At 32.5% G+C, this 20,147-nt stretch overlaps 2 protein-coding genes across 3 annotated transcripts; both read left to right on the forward strand.

The window, feature by feature from the left end:
- Nucleotides 1-534: 534 nt before the first annotated feature.
- LOC107823743 (soluble inorganic pyrophosphatase) lies at nucleotides 535-4,880 on the forward strand. Of its 2 annotated transcripts, XM_016650454.2 has the most exons (10): nucleotides 590-673; nucleotides 1,212-1,277; nucleotides 1,399-1,534; nucleotides 1,747-1,775; nucleotides 2,185-2,250; nucleotides 3,080-3,187; nucleotides 3,307-3,372; nucleotides 4,028-4,148; nucleotides 4,376-4,457; nucleotides 4,556-4,880. In XM_016650454.2, exons 3-10 carry the CDS (start codon nucleotides 1,405-1,407, stop codon nucleotides 4,596-4,598), a joined length of 645 nt encoding a protein of 214 aa, XP_016505940.1. In that variant the 5' UTR covers nucleotides 590-673; nucleotides 1,212-1,277; nucleotides 1,399-1,404; the 3' UTR covers nucleotides 4,599-4,880. The 2 variants fall into 2 exon arrangements, with proteins under 2 accessions (XP_016505932.1, XP_016505940.1); XM_016650446.2 differs by lacking the exon at nucleotides 1,212-1,277 and having other exon boundaries at nucleotides 535-673.
- Nucleotides 4,881-11,623: 6,743 nt separating this feature from the next.
- LOC107823359 (gamma carbonic anhydrase 1, mitochondrial) lies at nucleotides 11,624-16,719 on the forward strand. The gene is made up of 5 exons (XM_016649993.2): nucleotides 11,624-11,945; nucleotides 14,177-14,320; nucleotides 15,500-15,625; nucleotides 15,720-15,871; nucleotides 16,162-16,719. Exons 1-5 carry the CDS (start codon nucleotides 11,831-11,833, stop codon nucleotides 16,438-16,440), a joined length of 816 nt encoding a protein of 271 aa, XP_016505479.1. The 5' UTR covers nucleotides 11,624-11,830; the 3' UTR covers nucleotides 16,441-16,719.
- The last annotated feature ends 3,428 nt before the right edge of the window (nucleotides 16,720-20,147 follow it).

Consider the following 20,147-nt stretch of genomic DNA (forward strand, 5'->3'; position numbering starts at 1 on the left):
AACTCAACAATTAAGTTATCATATACACATGATCAATAGTTAGAGGAGTTCAAAATATTGATTTTGAACAAATATAAATGTTTGGATGAAACTTTCTTGACTATGGGGCTAACAAGTACACGTATTTTGCCTAAAAATAAGGAAAGAGTAAGAGGGAAAAAGATTATGTTATTTCCTTCCCAAGCGAAAAGTAGAACATTTGCCTTAACTTCACTTTTCCATTTCTCAATCCAAGAGATTTTTGGTATATCTTTTTCATAGTGAGCACAGGAGTGTGACAACCGTTACATCAGTTTGAGAGTGTAGAAATTACGTGGCGATCTCTAATTGGCCGTCTTGGTTTTCCAATTTCCTATGGAACTGTTTCTTTGCTTTTACTACCACTAAAAGATCCTTTTCCCGAGAAGCCCAAAAAAACTTTAAAAAAAAGGGGGTCGACGCCATGAGAGCTTATCAACCGTTGGATTTAAGCAAATTGACAATCTAACGACTCGTGTTGACTCAATGACTGACGGGTGGAAACTTTTGCCACAAAGCGAAAATGACACACAAAAGTTCTATATAAAGCCACTAACAAAAGAAGAAAATAAGAGCAGCTGAGCAGAGTAGTTCTATCACCACCTCATAACATCAAACGAAAAGCTTGTGCTTCTTATTCACCCATTTTCTTTCTGTAAGTTATTCATCGTTTAGTTCTTTTCCCTTTTCCATTTGATTGTTTTAATTCATAAGTATAAATAGGTTGTTTTTGGATGCTCTTAAGTTTGTTTTCAACAGGCTTGCTTCATGGTTACGATTAGATTTCAGTTGATTCAGATATGTTTTTGAGTTTTTTTTTTAAGATTTTTGTTTTTGGGTCGATTTTTGCAAGTAGATTTTGCTTCGGCTTGTCCCATTTGATTGCTTTAATCAACAATTGCATATAGCTTTTGGGAAATTTCACTTTCTTAAGCCCTTTTGTTTCCGGGATGGCTGATCTTACACCTTTTTGAATCTATACTCCCTTTTGTTTCCGGGATGGCTGATCTTACACCTTTTTGAATCTATACTCCATCTATTAATTGCTTTTTTTTTGGCGGTGGGGTGGGAGTGGGTGGGTGGGGGTGTATACCTGTACATGCAAGAAAAGTGTCAAATTGACTACATTACTGATTGATTCCATAAATTCAAGTCGGTTGTGATTTGGGTTGTGATTTTGTTGTTATCATAAGGTAATCTGACAGGAAAAAAAGACATGCTTATCTGCTAGTGAAGCAGTTAATTTGTTCATGTGAAAGGTATTGCTAGTAACCATGGTCTGGAAATTTATATCCTGATGGTCTGATCATTATTATTTTTTGCATTGTTACATTGAATTTGTTCATGCTTAATGTTGCCTTTCCTTTTTCTCTTGTTAAGCTTACTATGGCTGAAAATAATGGACAAGGGATTGGAAGATATTCAGGAACCTCTCGTGTTGCACTCAATGAAAGAATTCTCTCCTCTATGTCTCATAGATCTGTTGCTGCTCATCCATGGCATGACTTAGAGATTGGTAAGGATAGCTATTTTTTTCTTACATATAACAAGAAAAATGAAAAAGAAAAGAAGTAGAAAGCTATTAATGTGTATTTCTTTTTAATCAGCATCGGTATATCATGTGTATCAATTTCAATGTCTGGATATTATTTCATGGTCTTGTTATACATGGCACAGTGTGGGGTTTGGTGTCTTTTTGTACTTATGCTTGATGTTCTGTAAATGCAGGGCCAGGTGCACCCGCAATCTTCAACTGTGTAAGTGTTTAGGACAGATTATAGTAATTCTTTTTTGAATATTCTTGATAAAGTACTTAAGTTACTCCAGCAACCAGAATCTTCTTATACTGGCTGTACTTGTTTAGTTATGCTTATGTAGTGCATATGACTTTTCATTCTTTCCAAAAGATCCTTGATTAAGTGCTAACATTTATTGAATGTAGCAAAGTGTTTTGATATTTGCATACTGATTTATCTTTGAATTAGCGGCCATTCTCAACTGGAAAAATATAACAAAGGTTGGCACTGGAAAAGAATTCAAATGATATTTGCATGTCAATATTATATCTTCCTCGTAGCTGTTATTATCTGTCTGCGGGATATTCCCAAGTACTAAACAGATGGTGTTAAGTTTCATTCAAACTAAAAGCTTAGACTTATGTGGCAGGTGGTTGAAATACCCAAAGGCAGCAAAGTGAAGTATGAGCTTGACAAAGCAAGTGGCCTTATAAAGGTGCTATCTTGACCAGTGATCTTTAGTTCTATTCAGGCAGGAAAAAATCTGTCTCTATTTGTATTTCAAGCTGATTTCTATTTTCCTTTTTATCAAGTCCTTCCATGGGCTAGAAAAATGTCTTTTGCGATGTGAAACTTGTATTAAGATCATTTCTAAGTCATTTCCTATTTCCTTCTTTTGTTATTGGAGAATTTGCAATGCTCTACCTTCATTACAGGTTCAGTGGGCAGAATGGTCAAGTATCAGATGTACATCCATGCATGATACCATCAATGACTTTGTATTGCAGAAATAAACTGTAATCATTGTTTGATTGCCATGAAGTATTATAGATAATAATACTTGTTATACTAAAACTTAATGCACCAATGCATTTGTTTCCATAAGATTTTGTTGTTTGCTATGTCTGCTCAGATAAGATGTGATTCGGAAATGATATCTTTAGGACTTAATAAATGCAGAATCTATTCTCATTCTAAAATGAATATCTTGATTTTTTATTTGGATAGAAGGGTGTGGTATCTTCTTTGGTCATTTTCTCTGCTTTTTGTATGATGTGTTAAATCAATTTACTCCTAGTGTTTTTTACATAAACTATGCTGCAAAGTTTTTCACAATCTGTTTCTTAAGAACTTTGCAATGGAAACTAGGATACTTGTTCCGTCTAGTCGGTTTTTAGTTGTTCACATTATGGATTTCTTATGCACTTTGCAATGGAAACTAGGATACTTTTTCCATCTAGTCGGTTTTTAATTGCATTATCCATTTAAGAATCTTCACTGTGATGATAATCATTTGACTCAATAGCTGAATTTGTGTCTAAAAGGTTGACCGAATACTGTACTCATCAGTTGTTTATCCACACAACTATGGTTTCATCCCAAGAACCCTTTGTGAAGACAGTGATCCGATGGATGTCTTGGTACTGATGCAGGTTTGCCTCCATTTACACTCATACATGCACGTACACACACATCTTCCTCAAGGCCCAATCTTGCATTACTTATCTCATTACTCCTGGGTACTCTTACATCCATTCTGTATGCTGTTTAGGAACCTGTGCTACCTAGTACCTTTCTTCGTGCTCGTGCAATTGGATTGATGCCTATGATTGATCAGGTAAGGTTTTTGAATAAATGTGAACTTTTTGCCACATGTACTTAGAAGATGGTGAAAAATGCTTGAAAAAAAGCATTTGCTTTTTATTTTTCTAATAGAAGTATGTTTTAATTTATTTCCTTTTAAGTTTTATTGTGTACCTATTTTTAACCTCGAGAGCCCACATTATATGTTTTTCTGATTTTCCTTCAAACTAAAAATTTATTGAAGTGGAAAATAAGGGATGCTGTTAGTCGAGCTGCTGCCGAGCTATGTTGCTCGGACTCTCCGAAAATGTCGCCGGATGGGTGTCAGATCCTCCAAAAGTAGTGCAGTTTTGGAGGATCGGACACGGGTGCGGCAGCATTTTAACATAGCCGTCAAGAGCTCAATAATAATTGAGCCGTATACATCATTGATATGTTTGCCCATTGTCAACTTTAATGAGGGTGATAACTTCTCTTCTGCACATTTGATAGAAAAACTACGAGACGGAACAGTTAAACAGGAGTTAGAAAATTTAATAGATTCAGACCCCAAATAACTGTGGTGTGTGACATAGTGGCACCACTGTTATATTTTCCTTTTTATTTGAGTGCATTACAACATTTGAAAAGTAATGCTAGTCATTTAGCATAATATGTAATAACTAATTGATGTTAGAACTCTGTTACAGGGTGAGAAAGATGACAAGATAATAGCAGTATGTGCTGATGATCCCGAGTTTCGCCACTACTCAGACATCAAGGAGCTTCCTCCTCATCGGCTTGCTGAAATTCGGCGCTTTTTTGAAGACTGTATCCTCTGATATTGCATTTAGTTGTTTAATTAGTTAAACAAAGAAGGAAATTCTCCATAGGTCATGGATGGAGTTTCTGGTTTCATATGCTTCCCTAATGGGTGTCCATTTTGTAAACCTCAAGAATGTATTTGAGTATTACAATGTCTGCATATCATAAGGGTTGACAAACATTTGCTAGGTTCTACTGTTTCTTTCTATACATCCTTGACTCTGTGTCAACAGATAAAAAGAATGAGAACAAGTCAGTTGCAGTGGAAGACTTTCTTCCTGCTGAAGCAGCTGTTGATGCCATTAAGTATTCCATGTCAGTGCTTTTGAGTTCTCTCATGTTATGGATTGCTTATTCTTTGTGTTACCAGAAAGCCTCACTAAAATATTTTATCTTTCTGGCTGTGATCACAGGGACCTGTATGCTTCTTACATTGTGGAAAGTTTGAGGAAGTGACCTTGTTGTTAAGAACATGCTGCAGTCATTACCGGAAATTTAAGTAAAGAAGCTGTTGACTTGTTGAAGCTGGCTCTCCCAATTTCATATGCTTACTTTAGTTTAACATGGTTTTATTGGATATTTTAAATATATGTAGAACTTCTTTAATTTGCATGAATTCAGAAAAGCTGTAGAAAAGAAGCATCGGGGAAAACTGGAAAATATGCACTGCTATCCTGTAGAAAGAATGCTTGCCCAAAATATGAAAAAGTTTATTACCAATATATTTTGGACATGTTAGCTATCTTGTTTTGATTTCGTTTTGTTTTTCTCCCCCTTATTCGTTCGTTAGAATCTCTAGTCCAAACTTTTCCAACTCCATGATATTCGCAGGCCCGATTCTAATGTCAATTCAATTTTAATCACTGAAAATATAAGAGTATATTGTTTAATGATTTACAATTCAATTTGTATTTATCTTGAAATATGAAATTTTAGTTCTTGCCTCAGAAACATAAAATAAAAAGGAAAGAAAATTTCTTCTCAATTTTATGTATATATATCAATTCTTAAGCCATACAAAGTGATATCTTAGCTTCTTAGAAACACTAGAAATTTTTCTAAACAAATGAGTACTCTAGAATCATCATTAAACAAATGATTAGTGGCAATTGAAAAGTGTACAAACACATATATCAATGATAAAAGACTACTATAAAATTAGTCCTCTAGAATCATTATTATCTTTTCTAAACTCTGTATTATCATTTCGAAACAATAGTGAATGAACAAAAAATGTGAAAATATAATTTCATTTTGAAAAATATGTAAGAATATTATAATTGGAAAACAAAGGTATTCAATACTAATACTATGTTATAGGCAAACGAAAAAACAACATGGGCAATGATATGAAAATTTTCAATAACTCTTTATATTCATTAAATATTTTAGCATTGGAAATAAAATTATTTTTCATAAAAACTCGTTAGGAAGAGAAATGCAAGAGTATGTTTGGAAAGCCACATAGGAATTGGATTTGGGTATAATTGAGTGTAATCGCATAGTTTGGCATGTTTGTCTGGCCAAGTAAATACTTGGTAAGCATGGAATTGAGTGTAATTGAAGAGGTGTAATTACACTCTCTAATTCTCGAGGGGAGGGGGGTGAGAATTGGTGGTAATTACACTCTGTAATTACAAGGTTACTTTTAAATTTTTTTCCTTTTTTTAATTTTAATTTATTTTCTTTATAAATTTTTATTTCCATTATTTTAATTTCTTTTTTTTATTTTTTTATTTTTACTTTTAAATTTTAAAATATATTTTCTTTGTACATTATTTATCTTTTATTTTTCTATCTTTACTTCTTGTGATTCCATGTAATTGCTCATATATTTTATTTCTTATTTATTTTAATTTTTTTTATTTAGTGTAACTACGTTATTATTCTAGTTTTTGAAACTACACCTCCTAATATTAAAAATAATGAGTCATTAACAAACTTGGCATATAATGAGTGATGTCATTAAAGTAGAATTTCGTTGTTGAATGAGCTTATAAACTTATTATGGTTCCTAATTTAAAGTTGTACTGGAACTTATTTTTATTATGTTAGAATTTGATATATGTTAAACCTTTTTTTTTTTTGGATTTTGGGGGGGATTTTTAAATTGTGTTATATTTATGGTTCCAATTTACTTGTTTTTAGTAGTATTGGATTGTTATTTCACATTGCATGTTGTTTATTTTTTTAGTTAGAATTGATAGATTAGTTTGTCAAACATTTGCATAATGTTATGACATTTTATTTATAAATATTAATTTATTTTATCAAACATGAATTCCATGATGTTCTTACAAAATATATGTTTTTAATTTTTATAATTAATTAAATTAAATATTATTAATTTGGAAAATATATATCAATTATTTTTGCAATATAAGTTATAAATATATGATTACTAATTAGTGTATATTCAAAAAATATATGCATCTTAAATATCAAATCTAATATCATTTATACTTATAAAAAATTATTTATAGCATATATTTAATATATTAACTTTTGGGTTTTGATAATTATTTTATTTAAATTTAATCTAAATGTGTAATTACACTTGTAAATACACTGTAATTACTTATGACAAACAAACAAGTCGTCGTAATTACTAGGCTATGCAATTACTAGGCAGTATAATTATTACCCTAGTAATTACACTAATTCCAATTACCGGGTGGCTTTCCAAACAGACCCTAAGACCCTAAAAGAACATGTGAAACTTTAGTTACCTTTAAATTCTAATTTTAGTGTTGGTATTGGAAGCAATTATGCAAGTAGTTCGTAATCTATACTATATTAAAAGCATGAACACCATTAGCGAAATGTCGTTCGCCTTTTTTATCTTTTAGAAATAGATTTCACACTTGATAAAATAGTCATTTTCTCTAATATTAGAAATATGAATAGTCATTTAATAGTTTCCTAATATTTAGGAATTCGAAATCAATTAAATTTTATGTATTAAATATTTTCTCATTTGAACTGTGTAATATAACAAATTAGTAAAAGAAAAATAATAACAATGAAAAATCACAATATTTTGTGACGTGTTTCAAAAAAGTCGTTTACTACATTTACATTTTGGGAGTCCTTTCATACATTCAACAATCAATTCTTTAAAACAATAGGCAATTTAGGTAAAAGTTTTGAGTACTTTCAATTCCTTTTAGGTTTAGGAAATTTTTTATTTGATATAAGTTATAAAAACTTTGAGTGCTTTGACCATTTTTAGGTTTAGGAATCTTTTTATAAAAAAAAAATTAACCGATCAATTCCTTAATTATGTTAGGTACAAAATTAAGTACAAAAGCTTGTACGAAAGCTTAAAAGCTTGTACAAAAAATATTACTAATTCTTTATAGTTATGGTAGGTACAAAATTTATTAATTAGTTATAAATATGTTAGGTAAACTTTTCGAGTACTTCCACCTTGGTTTAGGTTTAGGAATTTTTTATTTTTTATGGTAAAAATCTCAGCACTTTTTCCTCAAGTTTAAGAGTATGCGTTTATGTATGGAACCTAATATTTCAGACTTAGAGTTTATTAAAATTTTACTTCATTAATTATAGGCCAAATACATTGGCAGCCCCTTTAACTTGTTTTCACTTTTCACTTTAACACTTACTCTTAAGGTCATTTTATTTAAACACTCCAACCAACCCTTTAGTGTGTCATCCGGATACTAAAATGTTAGACAGCCAAACATGATAGATGCATGTAATTTACACGCCAGAATGACCAATAAAACGGAGACACGTGGATGACACATTAAAAAAACTTTTAGGAAAAGGGAAAAAGATTAAAAAAATAATAATAAAAATAAGAACCCTCCGTTATCTTCTTCCTGCCCCCCTCCCAACCCACCCACCCCAACTTCTTCTATCAATACAACCATTCAGTACAAACCTTGGCCTCTTCTTCACCATTCTTTCATCTTTTCTTTTAATGATTAAACAAATTCTTTCACAAGCCTTGTTGGACACAGCGAAAAACTGTAGCAAAAAATCACCTGGGCATTCCAACTTCACACCAGTTCTGAACATATTCCATCCAATCCAAACGTGGAAAATTCTTCCCTAGGTTGTAATCTATATCCCCACTAAAATTTGGATCATTACAACTTCAAAAATGGCAACTTCGATGAAGCTCCAAGCTCCGACGAGCTCTATTTGGCCGGAGATGGTGTTCAAGCCAATCAAATACAGCAAAACCAATGCCGAACAATTTCTGCACCTCAAGGGAGTGTTTCTACCCCGTCTTCTTCAACTTTGATCCATTCAGCTTCGGCGATTTTGAAAATGGAGAATTTGGCAAGTTGGGTATACAAGTTGTTCGATAAAATATCAATTTCAATTTCACTCTAATTCAGCAAGCTTCATATGTTGTACATGCTTCTTCTCATCAAATACAATCCCCCCGTATAATTTTTGGCAAAAAACAAATAATATCGATTCGAGCAATTCTTGTTCATATATGAATGCTAAACGTTTTCGGCCAGAAAGCTACTCTTAGTCATAACTGTTTTTGAGTAAGTTTTTAAGCGGAAGCTTGGATATTAAAAACGAGATAATCAATATTAAATCCTATGTATTAAAGCAGAAGCTTCGATCTTAAAACGGAAGCTTGGCATAACTTAGAATTACTCCTTTGTGTACATAGTATTTTCTGAAAAATTAAAAGAGAAATTTATTTTTTGGACTATTTTCACGCGCCTGAAAAAAGTGAGAAACATTCACCTTGCCATGTCAGCTTTGTGTGTCTGGGTAACACACAAAAGGGCTGGTTGGAGTGTTAAAATGGAACGACCTTAAGAATAAGTGTTAAAGTGGAAAGTGAAAATAAGTTAAAGGGGTTGCCGATGTATTTGGCCTTAATTATATTATGTAACATGACTATAATTTCTTACATATTTTTTTCATAATTATTTTCTTTTTGGTTAGTTAAGAGACATAACAACATATTAGAGGCATCCAATATGGTTTCGAAGCCCTTGTTTTTAGTATTTGTTAATATAAATCTTCGTAAGTATCCAATATGTTGTCTAGCCCTTCCTTGTTTTTAGGATTTGTTTTTAAAAAAAATCCTTCAAATTTGAGATTTTTGTCTTTCTTCATTAAACTTTTGAGTTTTTTGTTTGTATAAATTTAATATTTAAGCTTAACTTTCTTTTCAACAAATTCAAGCTTAAATTTTACAACTTATAAAAATAAATCCCGTGGGAAGAAAATTAAATTTTGGCCAAGAATCGAAATTGTTCAAGCATTACTATTCATGGAGATAACTAGAGTTTTTCTTCTTTATCAACTTAAGAATTCTCTCCCACTCTATTCTTGATAAATTACACATTCATAAATTTATACTAAATAAAATTATAATATGAAATATTGTATACTTTTGCCTAATAAAGGAGTTTGAAATCAATTAAAAATTAATAATTTATTGGATAAACTTTGTTCCTTCACTATTGCATTAGGACTATAAACTATAATTTATTTTTATATCATATTTGTAGGCTCAAAACCAATAGATATGGCAAGTTAGTCTACAGTGGAGCTTTGTCTTTTAAGTACATTTTTGTAATATCTGCATTAAGCATGAAGGTTGAGTTCGATAATTCTGAAGAAATTTTGAATCATTCTTTTTCTCTTTATTATGATCTTACTACTTGCGATTAATTGCGGTGCATTAATTTTAGTGTAGGGCCTAATGAAATTGAACTACATTTTATGCACTTAGCTAAAATCTGTTTCTACTATTCAAACTATGTTTGAAATTAACTATTGATTTATATTTTCTTTGAATATTTTCTTCTCGAATTTTTGCTATTAATCTTGCATTATATGTCTATACGTAGTTTGACAATATATAGCTCATTCAAATTATATATTCTTCATTTATATATTTTTCTGTACATTTACTCTTTTGAGTTTTTTTTTCCTTTTACAACTTTAACTTATTAATTACATTTAAATACGCTAATTAGCTTAAAAAACTTTTTTCATAGTTTCTTTGATTAAATATTTTACTTGGTAAGTCATTATTATTGTAAATTAATATGCATCTAATTGATTAAATGATAAAGAATCCTCATTTTTCTGAGGAAGCACAATCAAAGCTAAATCCTAAACAAGAGCAAAAGTTCAAGACTATATTATAAAGAGTCGACTATGGTATAACGGGATTATTCTTTGTAGATGCCTCCGACGAAATCAAAATAATATTTCTATGTTATGCATTACTTACAAATATCATATCAAGAGGCATGCCAGTGTTAGCAATAATAACAAGTGGTGTACCAACAACGATTTTATTGTGAGGCCACCCACTATAGATTTGATATGCCTCTTCAAACAACCTAAATAACCATCACAAATATATAAAAGTAGAGCAATGGTGTTAAATTTATAAGGAAAGCAAAATTGATAATATGAGATGAAGCACTTATAAGTGTCAAACGATCGAAATAATTGCCCGGAGTTCTAAAGATATATTGGATACTAATGTATCGTTTGGTAAAAATATTAATGGTTTGGGAGGTAATTTCTGTCAAGCACTACCAATAGTTCCAAAATCGACAAGAGACTGTAAAAGTTAGCTTGCCAAAGTTATACTTCTGGCATCAAACGAAAAAGATTCAACTGACAAGAAATATAAAGTAATAACAAATTCAGTATTCAGTGTCTTCTTGCTTCGTGTCAGAAACGAAGAAGAACATCCAATAAAAGATGATTTGGTTCTTCCTGAACACTTGGTTATCAATCCCAATGGTAATAGTAGTGCAATTAATAAGAGAAATATTTCTATCATTAGATTAAAAACGCAATTTGTGCAAATTGCACAATAGAATTAAAAAGATATTTTAGTTAGAAGAAATGAATATGTTGACCAACTAAATAAAAAGTTGATTGTAAAATTTTATAGTAAAAATAAAATATTTTTCAATTTTTCACTCAGTAGAAAATGTTATACAAGTATCTGAGAAAGCACAATCAAAGCTAAATCCTAAACAAGAACAAATTTTTAAGACTATATTATAAAGAGTCGATTATGGTATAACGAGATTATTCTTTGCAGATGCCTCCGACGAAATCGAAATAATATTTATATGTTATGCATTATTTGTAAATATCATATAAAGAGGCATGACATTATTAGCAATAATAGCAACATCGTTCATGAAAGAGAAATTGGGTTAGATTCAATAATATACTAACATATTATTATCTCATAAAATAAAATATCTATAATTAAAATAATTTATAACTAACTTAACTGATCTTTTTATCTTTGCAAGCTCTAAAAATATTCAATTACTACGTCTATATACTCACGTTTATTGTTGTCACTTAAATAGCTGTTATTTTAACGTTATTTTCTATTTTGCATAATTAATTTTTTCTTATATACAAGTCTTAGTTTACTTGCAATATATACACGTGCCCTAAAAGGTAATAAATGAAAGAAAAAGAAAAAAGAAAGAGGGACGAGTCAACTCAATACTACTCGGGGCTTAGGTTCAGCTCACTTCAATTCTCACCCTTTGTGTCCACAATACTCCTCATTTCTCAAGTCAGCTAAACTCAACATCTCATTTCTTCTACATAAATAAATATATATTTCAATTTTCAGGCCTGTTGTAACCAGTAAATTGGAGAAAGCCGGTTCTGGAATCGGAAGCAAATAGGGGATGGGTTCGGCGGGGAAAGCAATCTACACCGTCGGTTTCTGGATCCGAGAGACAGGCCAAGCCCTTGATCGATTGGGCTGCCGCCTCCAAGGCAACTATTACTTCCATGAACACCGTAAGTATCACCTTCATCTCCATTTTCTCCTCCATTTATTCAATAGAATGCTATACCTAATAAACTAGGGCTTAGGTATTTGATTATTTCACACATCTGTTCAAGTCGGAGAACGCACGCTTTCAATTTTATAAAATTGTTTGGTTGTGCCAGTTCCTATTAGCTGCATTTGCTGTGGTATGTTGTCTGAACATTGATTTTATTACCTCCGCCTCGGGTATTGCAGTGGTGACATTGCTATGTTTGATGAAAAATACTGAACTTTGGTATTGTTCTTTTCAGCTGCATAAAGCTGTTAGTATTTGATTAGCTCTTATTTAAGGTGATAATTTCCTCCTGATAACTGTCGACTCTGTCTATAACTTTTTAATGAATTTGGAACAACAAATTATGTTGTTATGTTGATACATCATGTACAACTGCTTCGTAGAACGCTAAAGTATAAGCGATATGCATTTGATTGGTGTTAATATTTTCCTCCATTCCGAATAGACATTCAATGCTCTCTAACTTTGAAACTGTAGTTTCCGAATTATTTTACTGGTTATCATTCCCAAGAAGATGGTTTAGTGGTTGAGGCATAGGAATAAAGGATAACAACCTGGAGCTTAGGTTGGAATTCCCTCTATAACACTCAGTAGTCAGTATGAGCCTATTGTGCAGCCTTGGTAGACAGGATTGCCTGACACTTGTGCTTGTGGGCTGTAGTAGGCTGTCTGATGAATTAGTTGGGCTGTATGCGAAGCTACAATTTTTGTTCAAGAAAAAAGGTTCATTACAAGTATTTGCTGATCCAAGCTTATCGAGAATGATCATATAGAGTAGCTATTCTGAAGGCTACTCATTACAAGTACAACAACAACAACAACGACCCAGTAAAATTTCACTAGTGGAGTCTGGGGAGGGTAGTGTGTACGCATACCTTACACCTACCCCGAGGGAGTAGAAAGGCTATTTCCGAAAGACCCACGGCTCAAGAAGACGAAAAGAGAAAAGAGACAATATATCAGTATCATCAACAGAAACCAAGGGAATAATAACATCATCATAAAAATCAGAAAATAGATGAAAAGCAATAGCAATAACCAGTTAATAGACCCGCCACCATGAAAAACGAAAGAGTAGTGAGAACACATCATTAACCACTAGCAGTCTAAGACAAAAATCCTATCAAAGTAGCCTCAGGTATAACTCTTTAATCAGTAACATGAAACAATAAGCCTGTAAGCCTTTTAAAACTGACGCATAATAAGCCTGTAAGTCTTTTAAAACTGACGCATAATAAACCTGTAAGCCTTTTAAAACTGACGCATAATCCTAAAGAAAATGCAACCATTCACCCACCAAGCTATTAAATCCAAAAAGTGCCCAAACTAGTTAATATTGGTGCCAAACTGACAGTTCTAAAAGTGCTCAATGTCCATAATTGCACTAACACAAGGGCGTTTAGTTCTGAGATTATATTTGGCCTTTGCTCTCATACAAGGTGGAGAAATAGAGAATAAAACCACGACTGAAAGGCTATATTTTTTAAAGAGAAAATGAGAATTGGGACATATACTCAATGCTGTTTGTGTCATCCTTATTACAAGAAAATAGTTCTCTAGGCCTGGAGGACAAATTATTAATTCTATAAAGTTACCAAAATAACCAGCTAATGCACACAATTAGTAAGAATAGTCCCAGAAAATTTTATGCCAGTGAAACAATCATAATAGTCACACAATTATAGGCTTGACGTTAAGAAGGTAGGAAAGTATAAGGATTGTGAATGAAATATGAGAACTAATTGAAGCCTTTAACTCGGCAGTTCTGAGAAGTACAAGTACTTATCATATATCTTACTATATGTCTAACAATTATCTGAAGAGCTAGATTTAAACTTTGGACCTAACCTAGTTCTACAGAATTCCACTTACAATGTTGTGATTAGCATAACTACCTCAAGCCAATTGTGATAAACTATTAAGTGTCTAAAAATATCTTCGTCAAATATGGAAGAAGCTGATCGCTTAGAATCTCAGACAAACATTGCCATTGTTGACTGTGATGATCTTATTTATGCTCATATTTGCTCACAATCAGCCAATCTCACCATCTGATTTTTGCATTCTATTTTGTATATTTTGGCTATACTTCTAGAATTATTTCCTCTTCCAACTTTCTTTCCTCTGTTCTGTTATGATATGTTTTTCCCCTTTAGTCAATCTCTACCTCCTTTTGTTTTCCAGTGTCAAGGCATAGAACTTTAATGAACCTGTTTGACAAAGTACCAGTTGTTGAAAAGGATGCATTTGTGGCCCCAAGTGCCTCTATAGTTGGTGATGTTCACATTGGTCGTAGTGCTTCTATTTGGTATGGATGTGTTCTGCGAGGTATGTTCTGCTTCTACATACCATGTTAGTTTCAGTGCTTAAAATATCTCTTGTAGACTTAGTGGTGCAAATATGCTGCCCTTATACTGATCGTTTTTGAAGCATCCTTTTTTCTACATTGTAAAATTTTCCTGGAGGTATTTGAGGAGGGGTGAGCAAGTCATTTTTTCTTGTCTCGTGAAGGCTTTGCCTTTTCTTGAATTATGTGAACGCGTAAACTTTTAGAAGACAACTACATCATGGAGTCCTCTAGATGGTTGAACCAGCAGAATGTCCTATACCAAATCTTTATTTAGAAAATGTTGTTTGTTGAAGGTTAATTAGCTTAGCAAAGAGAGATTGCTTATTTCCTGAAAAAAATCTTTAACGCTATCCGATTACCTTCTAAGACAAAAATCAATTTCAAGAAATAAGTATCGTATCATATTGAGACAAAAAATTCGTCTCAAGAAATCATCATTTATGTACCAAGAAGTAATTAAGTTCTGAAAAGCTCCAGTACAGTCTCAATTTTAAAATTGGGATGCTGATTTTCATATCAATAGATAACTATTTTATATTCAAAATTTTCTTTTTCTTGTCTTGGATACTTGATTGTTGATTTATCTTTTTTAGATTCTTGGATTGAGCATTTCCATTGATCATACTCTTTTCAAGGCTAATTCTCGTAGATCCATATGTTGTTATTGTTTTTCTGGAAAAATAATCTGCAAAATTTACACCCTCCCCCCTACAAATCTACTAAGCTTGATGACTATACGTTGGGCACATTTTGGTTTTTACGCACTCATTGCGGTCTCTCTATAAAATGCTTTGGAATTGTGTGTCTTGTTTAATGCATGTTGCCAACAATGAATGAGTGAGTATGCTCACAGGTCTTACATTATTGAATAAGATTTTGTTCCTTTTCAGTTTTTAACTTTTCTTTTTGGTTATTATGAACCTACATCTACCTCCTCATATATTATCACTTCGTCTTTTCAGAGCACCTTAAGGAGAAGAATACATGCTCTGCCTTGGGCTCTAATTCTGTTAAAAAGTTTGGGCTTCAATCAATTATAATTACATGGTGTTTTTTACTTTCTTTTTTTTTTTTTTTTTGTGTGTGTGTGTGTGCGCGCCCTGGACAACTGTGGTCTTTGGTATGCTTGTTCTTGCTCAACATGAGATTCCATGCAGGTGATGTGAACAGTGTTAGCATTGGAGCCGGAACCAATGTCCAGGATAATTCTCTAATTCATGTAGCTAAATCAAATGTGAGTGGAAGGGTTTTGCCCACGACTATTGGGAAAAATGTTACCATAGGTGAGAATTATCTGGCAATTTAGGGCATAATATACATTCTACCATGAATTTTTTTGTAAGCTTGATGTTTGACTTTTGACATCACACTGTAAAGGTCATAGTGCTGTATTACATGGATGTACTGTTGAAGATGAGGCATTTATCGGCATGGGTGCAACTGTACTTGATGGGGCGGTTGTAGAGAAAAATTCTATGGTTGCTGCTGGTGCCCTTGTCAGGCAGAAAACAAGGATTCCATGTGGAGAGGTATGTGGCTGCCTTTATGCGACTCATTTTGCCATTATCTTGGGTAGTTTGCATGCGTATAGGTTTCTGCATGGGTATTTACTAATAGGTGAAGAAGTAAAATTCTGTACATACTGATGCAAGAGAATAGGCGAATATGAGTTAAGATGCTGGACTGGTACAAGGGAATTCCTAGGGCAAAATCCTTTCCATGTTTTGTCTTGCTTTCTCTGCTGCTATGAAATATATAATTCTCTTTTGTTGCAAGTTTAACTTGCTAACACGTGTAATTATGACACTAAAAAACACAGGTCTGGGGAGGAAATCCAGCAAGGTTCTTGAGGAAGCTCACAGAAGAAGAAATAATGTTTATCTCCCAGTCAGCCATGAACTATTCCAATTTAGCGCAGGCCCATGCAGCTGAAAATGCAAAGAAGTTGGATGAGATTGAATTTGAGAAGGTGCTGCGGAAGAAATTCATTCGTAAGGAAGAAGAGTATGACTCTATGTTGGGTGGTGTTCGTGATACACCTCCGGAGCTTGTCCTGCCTGATAATGCCCTACCGGACAAGGCACCAAAGGCCTCCTAAGTGTGGGTTCCGACTGGAGTTCCCCCTGGGTTTTCTGATGTTACTGGGCAACTCCTTTTGTTTTGGGCGGATTAAGGTGCAAATGCCTGCGTTTAGTTTCCAATAATTGGGGCCAGGCTGAAATATCAAAGATCAATACTGGTATGCAGCTCTAGCATTTTTTTACTTACCATGTCTGGCTAACCAGAGCCTATTGACTGTTCATGAGAAGCCAAAACTACAGGCGAGCTTAAATTTTTGACTGTTTAAGCAATATGAGAAACTCCACCGGTTATCCTCCTCGGCCTCAATTTCTTAATCGCATTTCCTTTCTAAGAAGCTTTAAAAGACACATGGCGTCACACACCGGGTCACTGCCAATGGAGTTGGCAGCCAATTAAAAAAAATCATAATCCGATTTCTGTTATGCCTATATCCACAATAAGTGAAAACTGGAAGAGATTTTAACACTGTTAGTCCCTTTGTTAAGAGTTTTTATATAAATAACATTACGTTTGCTTTATTTTAAAAAGGCCAAATACATAGACAGCCCATTAAACTTGGCCCAATTTTTCATTTTGGCACTCTAACTCAATCTTGTTCCATTTTGGCTCTCCAACCCCATTTCTTATGTTTTACTTTAACACAAAAGCTGACTAGATTCAGAGTGTGAGTTACCTCACCCTGTAGGCGCGTGAGAGGAGATTTTTTTGGGCAAATTTCCTTCTCCAACGGTAATAACATAAAGGCCAAATACATATACAGCCCATTGAAGTTGACTTCATTTTTTATTTTGGCACTCTATCTCAACCTTGTTCCATTTTGATCCTCCAACTCTATTTCTTATGTTTTATTTTAACACGAAAGCTGACTAGTCACATAGTGTGAATTGGATCACATGGTAGGCGCGTGAGGCAGATTGTTTATGGCAAAATTCCTTCTCCAACAGTAATAAAATAACCGTTGGCCCCATTTTTAATCCCCCAACTTCCTTCCCCCATATTTCATCTTCATTATTTCCTTCCCCATTTACTGTTTATATGAAAACCGATCGATTTTAGTCGGTTTCTTAAAAAATAAATTTTGTGAGACACTAAAAGAGTTTCCTGCATTTTTGTGCCAAAAAAAAAAACGACCGAAGTTGGTCGGTTTCGTAAAAAAAATTTAAAAAATAAAATATTTTGAAATAAATTTTATATTTTGTGAAACGCGTGTGCATGCATATCCTGAAATACCCACAAATTTCATAAATTTTCGAATCGCTAAACTTTCGAAACCGCGAATTTTCGAACCCGTAAACTTTCAAACACATAAAGCTCCGAACTCATAATTTTGGAACTTGTAAAATTTTGAACCTGTAAATCGAAAGATGAAAAAACTTAAAATTGAATATATATATATATATATATATATATATATATATATATATATATATATTCCCCGGGGGAGGGGGTGCAGAAAAACGAAAAAAACAAAAAATTGAAATTACAAAAAAAAAAAAAAAGTAAAAAAATATTTTTACGTCGGATAAAAGTTTTTGTGTTAAAATGAAACATAAGAAATAGAGTTGGATGGCCAAAATAGAACAAAGTTGAGATAGAGTGCCAAAATAAAAAATGGAGCTAAGTTCAATGGGTTGTCTATGTATTTGGCCAAGCAAGTATGTATACGCGCTGCATTTTTACGTCGGATAAAAGTTTTTGTGTTAAAATGAAACATAAGAAATAGACAGGGCCAAAATGGAATAAAGTTGAGATAGAGCGACAAGTTCAATGGGTTTTCTATGTATTTGGCAATAAAACATTCGTTTACCGTTAAAGCATTTTTTAAGATTCTTTACATGGCATTTAATTTCTTAAACGTAAACACTAAGCACAATCCAAGGGATTATTGAACCACATTAATTTATTACAATATTCTCTCTCATCATTAGTCTAAACTTGCCATTTTCTTTGAATTTTGATTCCGAGCAGGTAAGAAAAAGTCCCTTTTTCATGATTCTCTCATATACAATCTAAATCAATCCACATTCCATAATCTTTTTTTTTTACTTCCATAAATAAATACTCAACCAAATATCTTAAAGATACTGAAAAGAAGCAATCGTGGGAACTTCTTGTATTTTTTCCAATGTTTAATTTTATTTTTTTCTCCAAGATATACCTTTAATATAATATATTTATTCCATCAATGTCATTTAAATTCAATATATTTAATATAATATATATATATATATATATATATATATATATATATATATATATATATATATATATATATATAGTTGGTATATTTAATTTATATATTGTATTATTTATGCTAGTGCAAAGCTAGTCCTTTATGTTTTTTTTCCTTCTAACTTTTGATGATTATCTAAAAGGAAGAAATAATGTTTGTGAAGAGAGAACAAAAGAATAAGTTAATGAAATGGACATAGTTCCTTCTCAAAAAAATGAAATGGATATAGTTAGCATTAATTAACTTTCATATATTTAGGAGTTTTTTGGAATGGATGCATCATGTTGATATAGAGATTGAAAATAAAAAGGTTGTTATGGCGAGATTTTAGGCTTAAAATGAGGGTTCCAGCAGGGGTTTGCTAAGATGGTAATTTTTTCATAACTACAATTGGAATATTCATTTTAATACTTAAAATCCGCAATTTTTTTTTTACATTGCCTAGTTACGAAATCTTCTCATAAGATGCACTTTCCAATTAAAAGGTTAAAACAACATGAAATTTTAGTTTTTGAAGATCGTATGTATATATCCTTTTGAAATAAGTTTGTGTAAAGGGGACACCCCTCAAAGCTTTATACATTTGTGCACACAGCGTGAAAATTTGTCTTTTAAGTTTGCTTACAACAAAACATTAAAGTTCGTACATGAGAGTAGAGTAGTTAAATTTCTCTATCTATTTGGGTTTCTCCTATTACAACATTCTCTTGTTAGTTAGATTGCCTAGTAAATTTTTGTACGTGGGAGGCATTATTCTTGCATTAAATTCTTTATGTAGATAGTTTGAATTGCATATAATTTTGTAAAGTGGTAAGATAAAATAATATATACTCTTCTTAATGTCTTCACTTTTTGGTTAGCAAGATATAACTGTTGGGTTTTTTAAGCATAAATATAGCTTAAAAGAGGGTGAATGGGAAATGGAGGGAAATTGAAAATATTTGAGTTTTCCTCCTTGACAAAGGGATATTGTCCCATATTGGAAGAGGAAGAGATTTTGATGGGTATGTATACAATTGCACTTCTTCTAGCTCTTAAAGAGTTAAGAAGAAGGCAAGCCTCGCGCCGTTGTCGTCGCTCGGCTTCGGCTACGGGTTCGGGTTCGGTCAAATGATTGATTGATTAATTTTTTAAACCAAATTTATTTATTAATAGTAAATATTAACAGAATTGTTATTAAATATCCGTTTTTTTGTAAACGGAATATTAATATTAAATCACCTCTTCAGAAGAACAGTTTGTACCTCTTCAAATCTGAAGAGTTGAAGAACAATTTGCACCTCTTCAGGGATTCGGTCAAATGATCGATTGATTGATTAATTTTTTGGACCAAATTTATTTGTTAATAGTAATATTAACAGAATTGTTATTAAATATCCGGTTTTTTTGTAAACGGAATATTAATATTAAATCACCTCTTCAGAAGAACAGTTTGTACCTCTTCAAATCTGAAGAGTTGAAGAACAGTTTGCACCTCTTCAGATTTGAAG

Source organism: Nicotiana tabacum, chromosome 17, assembly GCF_000715075.1.
Source record: "Nicotiana tabacum cultivar K326 chromosome 17, ASM71507v2, whole genome shotgun sequence".
Classification (NCBI taxonomy): Eukaryota; Viridiplantae; Streptophyta; class Magnoliopsida; order Solanales; family Solanaceae; genus Nicotiana; species Nicotiana tabacum.

What these genes read in the sequence shown, in the direction of transcription:
- LOC107823743 (XM_016650446.2), top strand. Translation starts at nt 1,405, where the DNA reads ATGGCTGAAAATAATGGACAAGGGATTGGAAGATATTCAGGAACCTCT. An exon ending in TCGGCGCTTTTTTGAAGACT is followed by an intron (nt 4,149 to 4,375) that starts GTATCCTCTGAT and finishes CTGTGTCAACAG; the next exon opens with ATAAAAAGAATGAGAACAAG. An exon ending in GATGCCATTAAGTATTCCAT is followed by an intron (nt 4,458 to 4,555) that starts GTCAGTGCTTTT and finishes CTGTGATCACAG; the next exon opens with GGACCTGTATGCTTCTTACA.
- LOC107823359 (XM_016649993.2), top strand. Translation starts at nt 11,831, where the DNA reads ATGGGTTCGGCGGGGAAAGCAATCTACACCGTCGGTTTCTGGATCCGA. An exon ending in GTATGGATGTGTTCTGCGAG is followed by an intron (nt 14,321 to 15,499) that starts GTATGTTCTGCT and finishes GATTCCATGCAG; the next exon opens with GTGATGTGAACAGTGTTAGC. An exon ending in CAAGGATTCCATGTGGAGAG is followed by an intron (nt 15,872 to 16,161) that starts GTATGTGGCTGC and finishes TAAAAAACACAG; the next exon opens with GTCTGGGGAGGAAATCCAGC.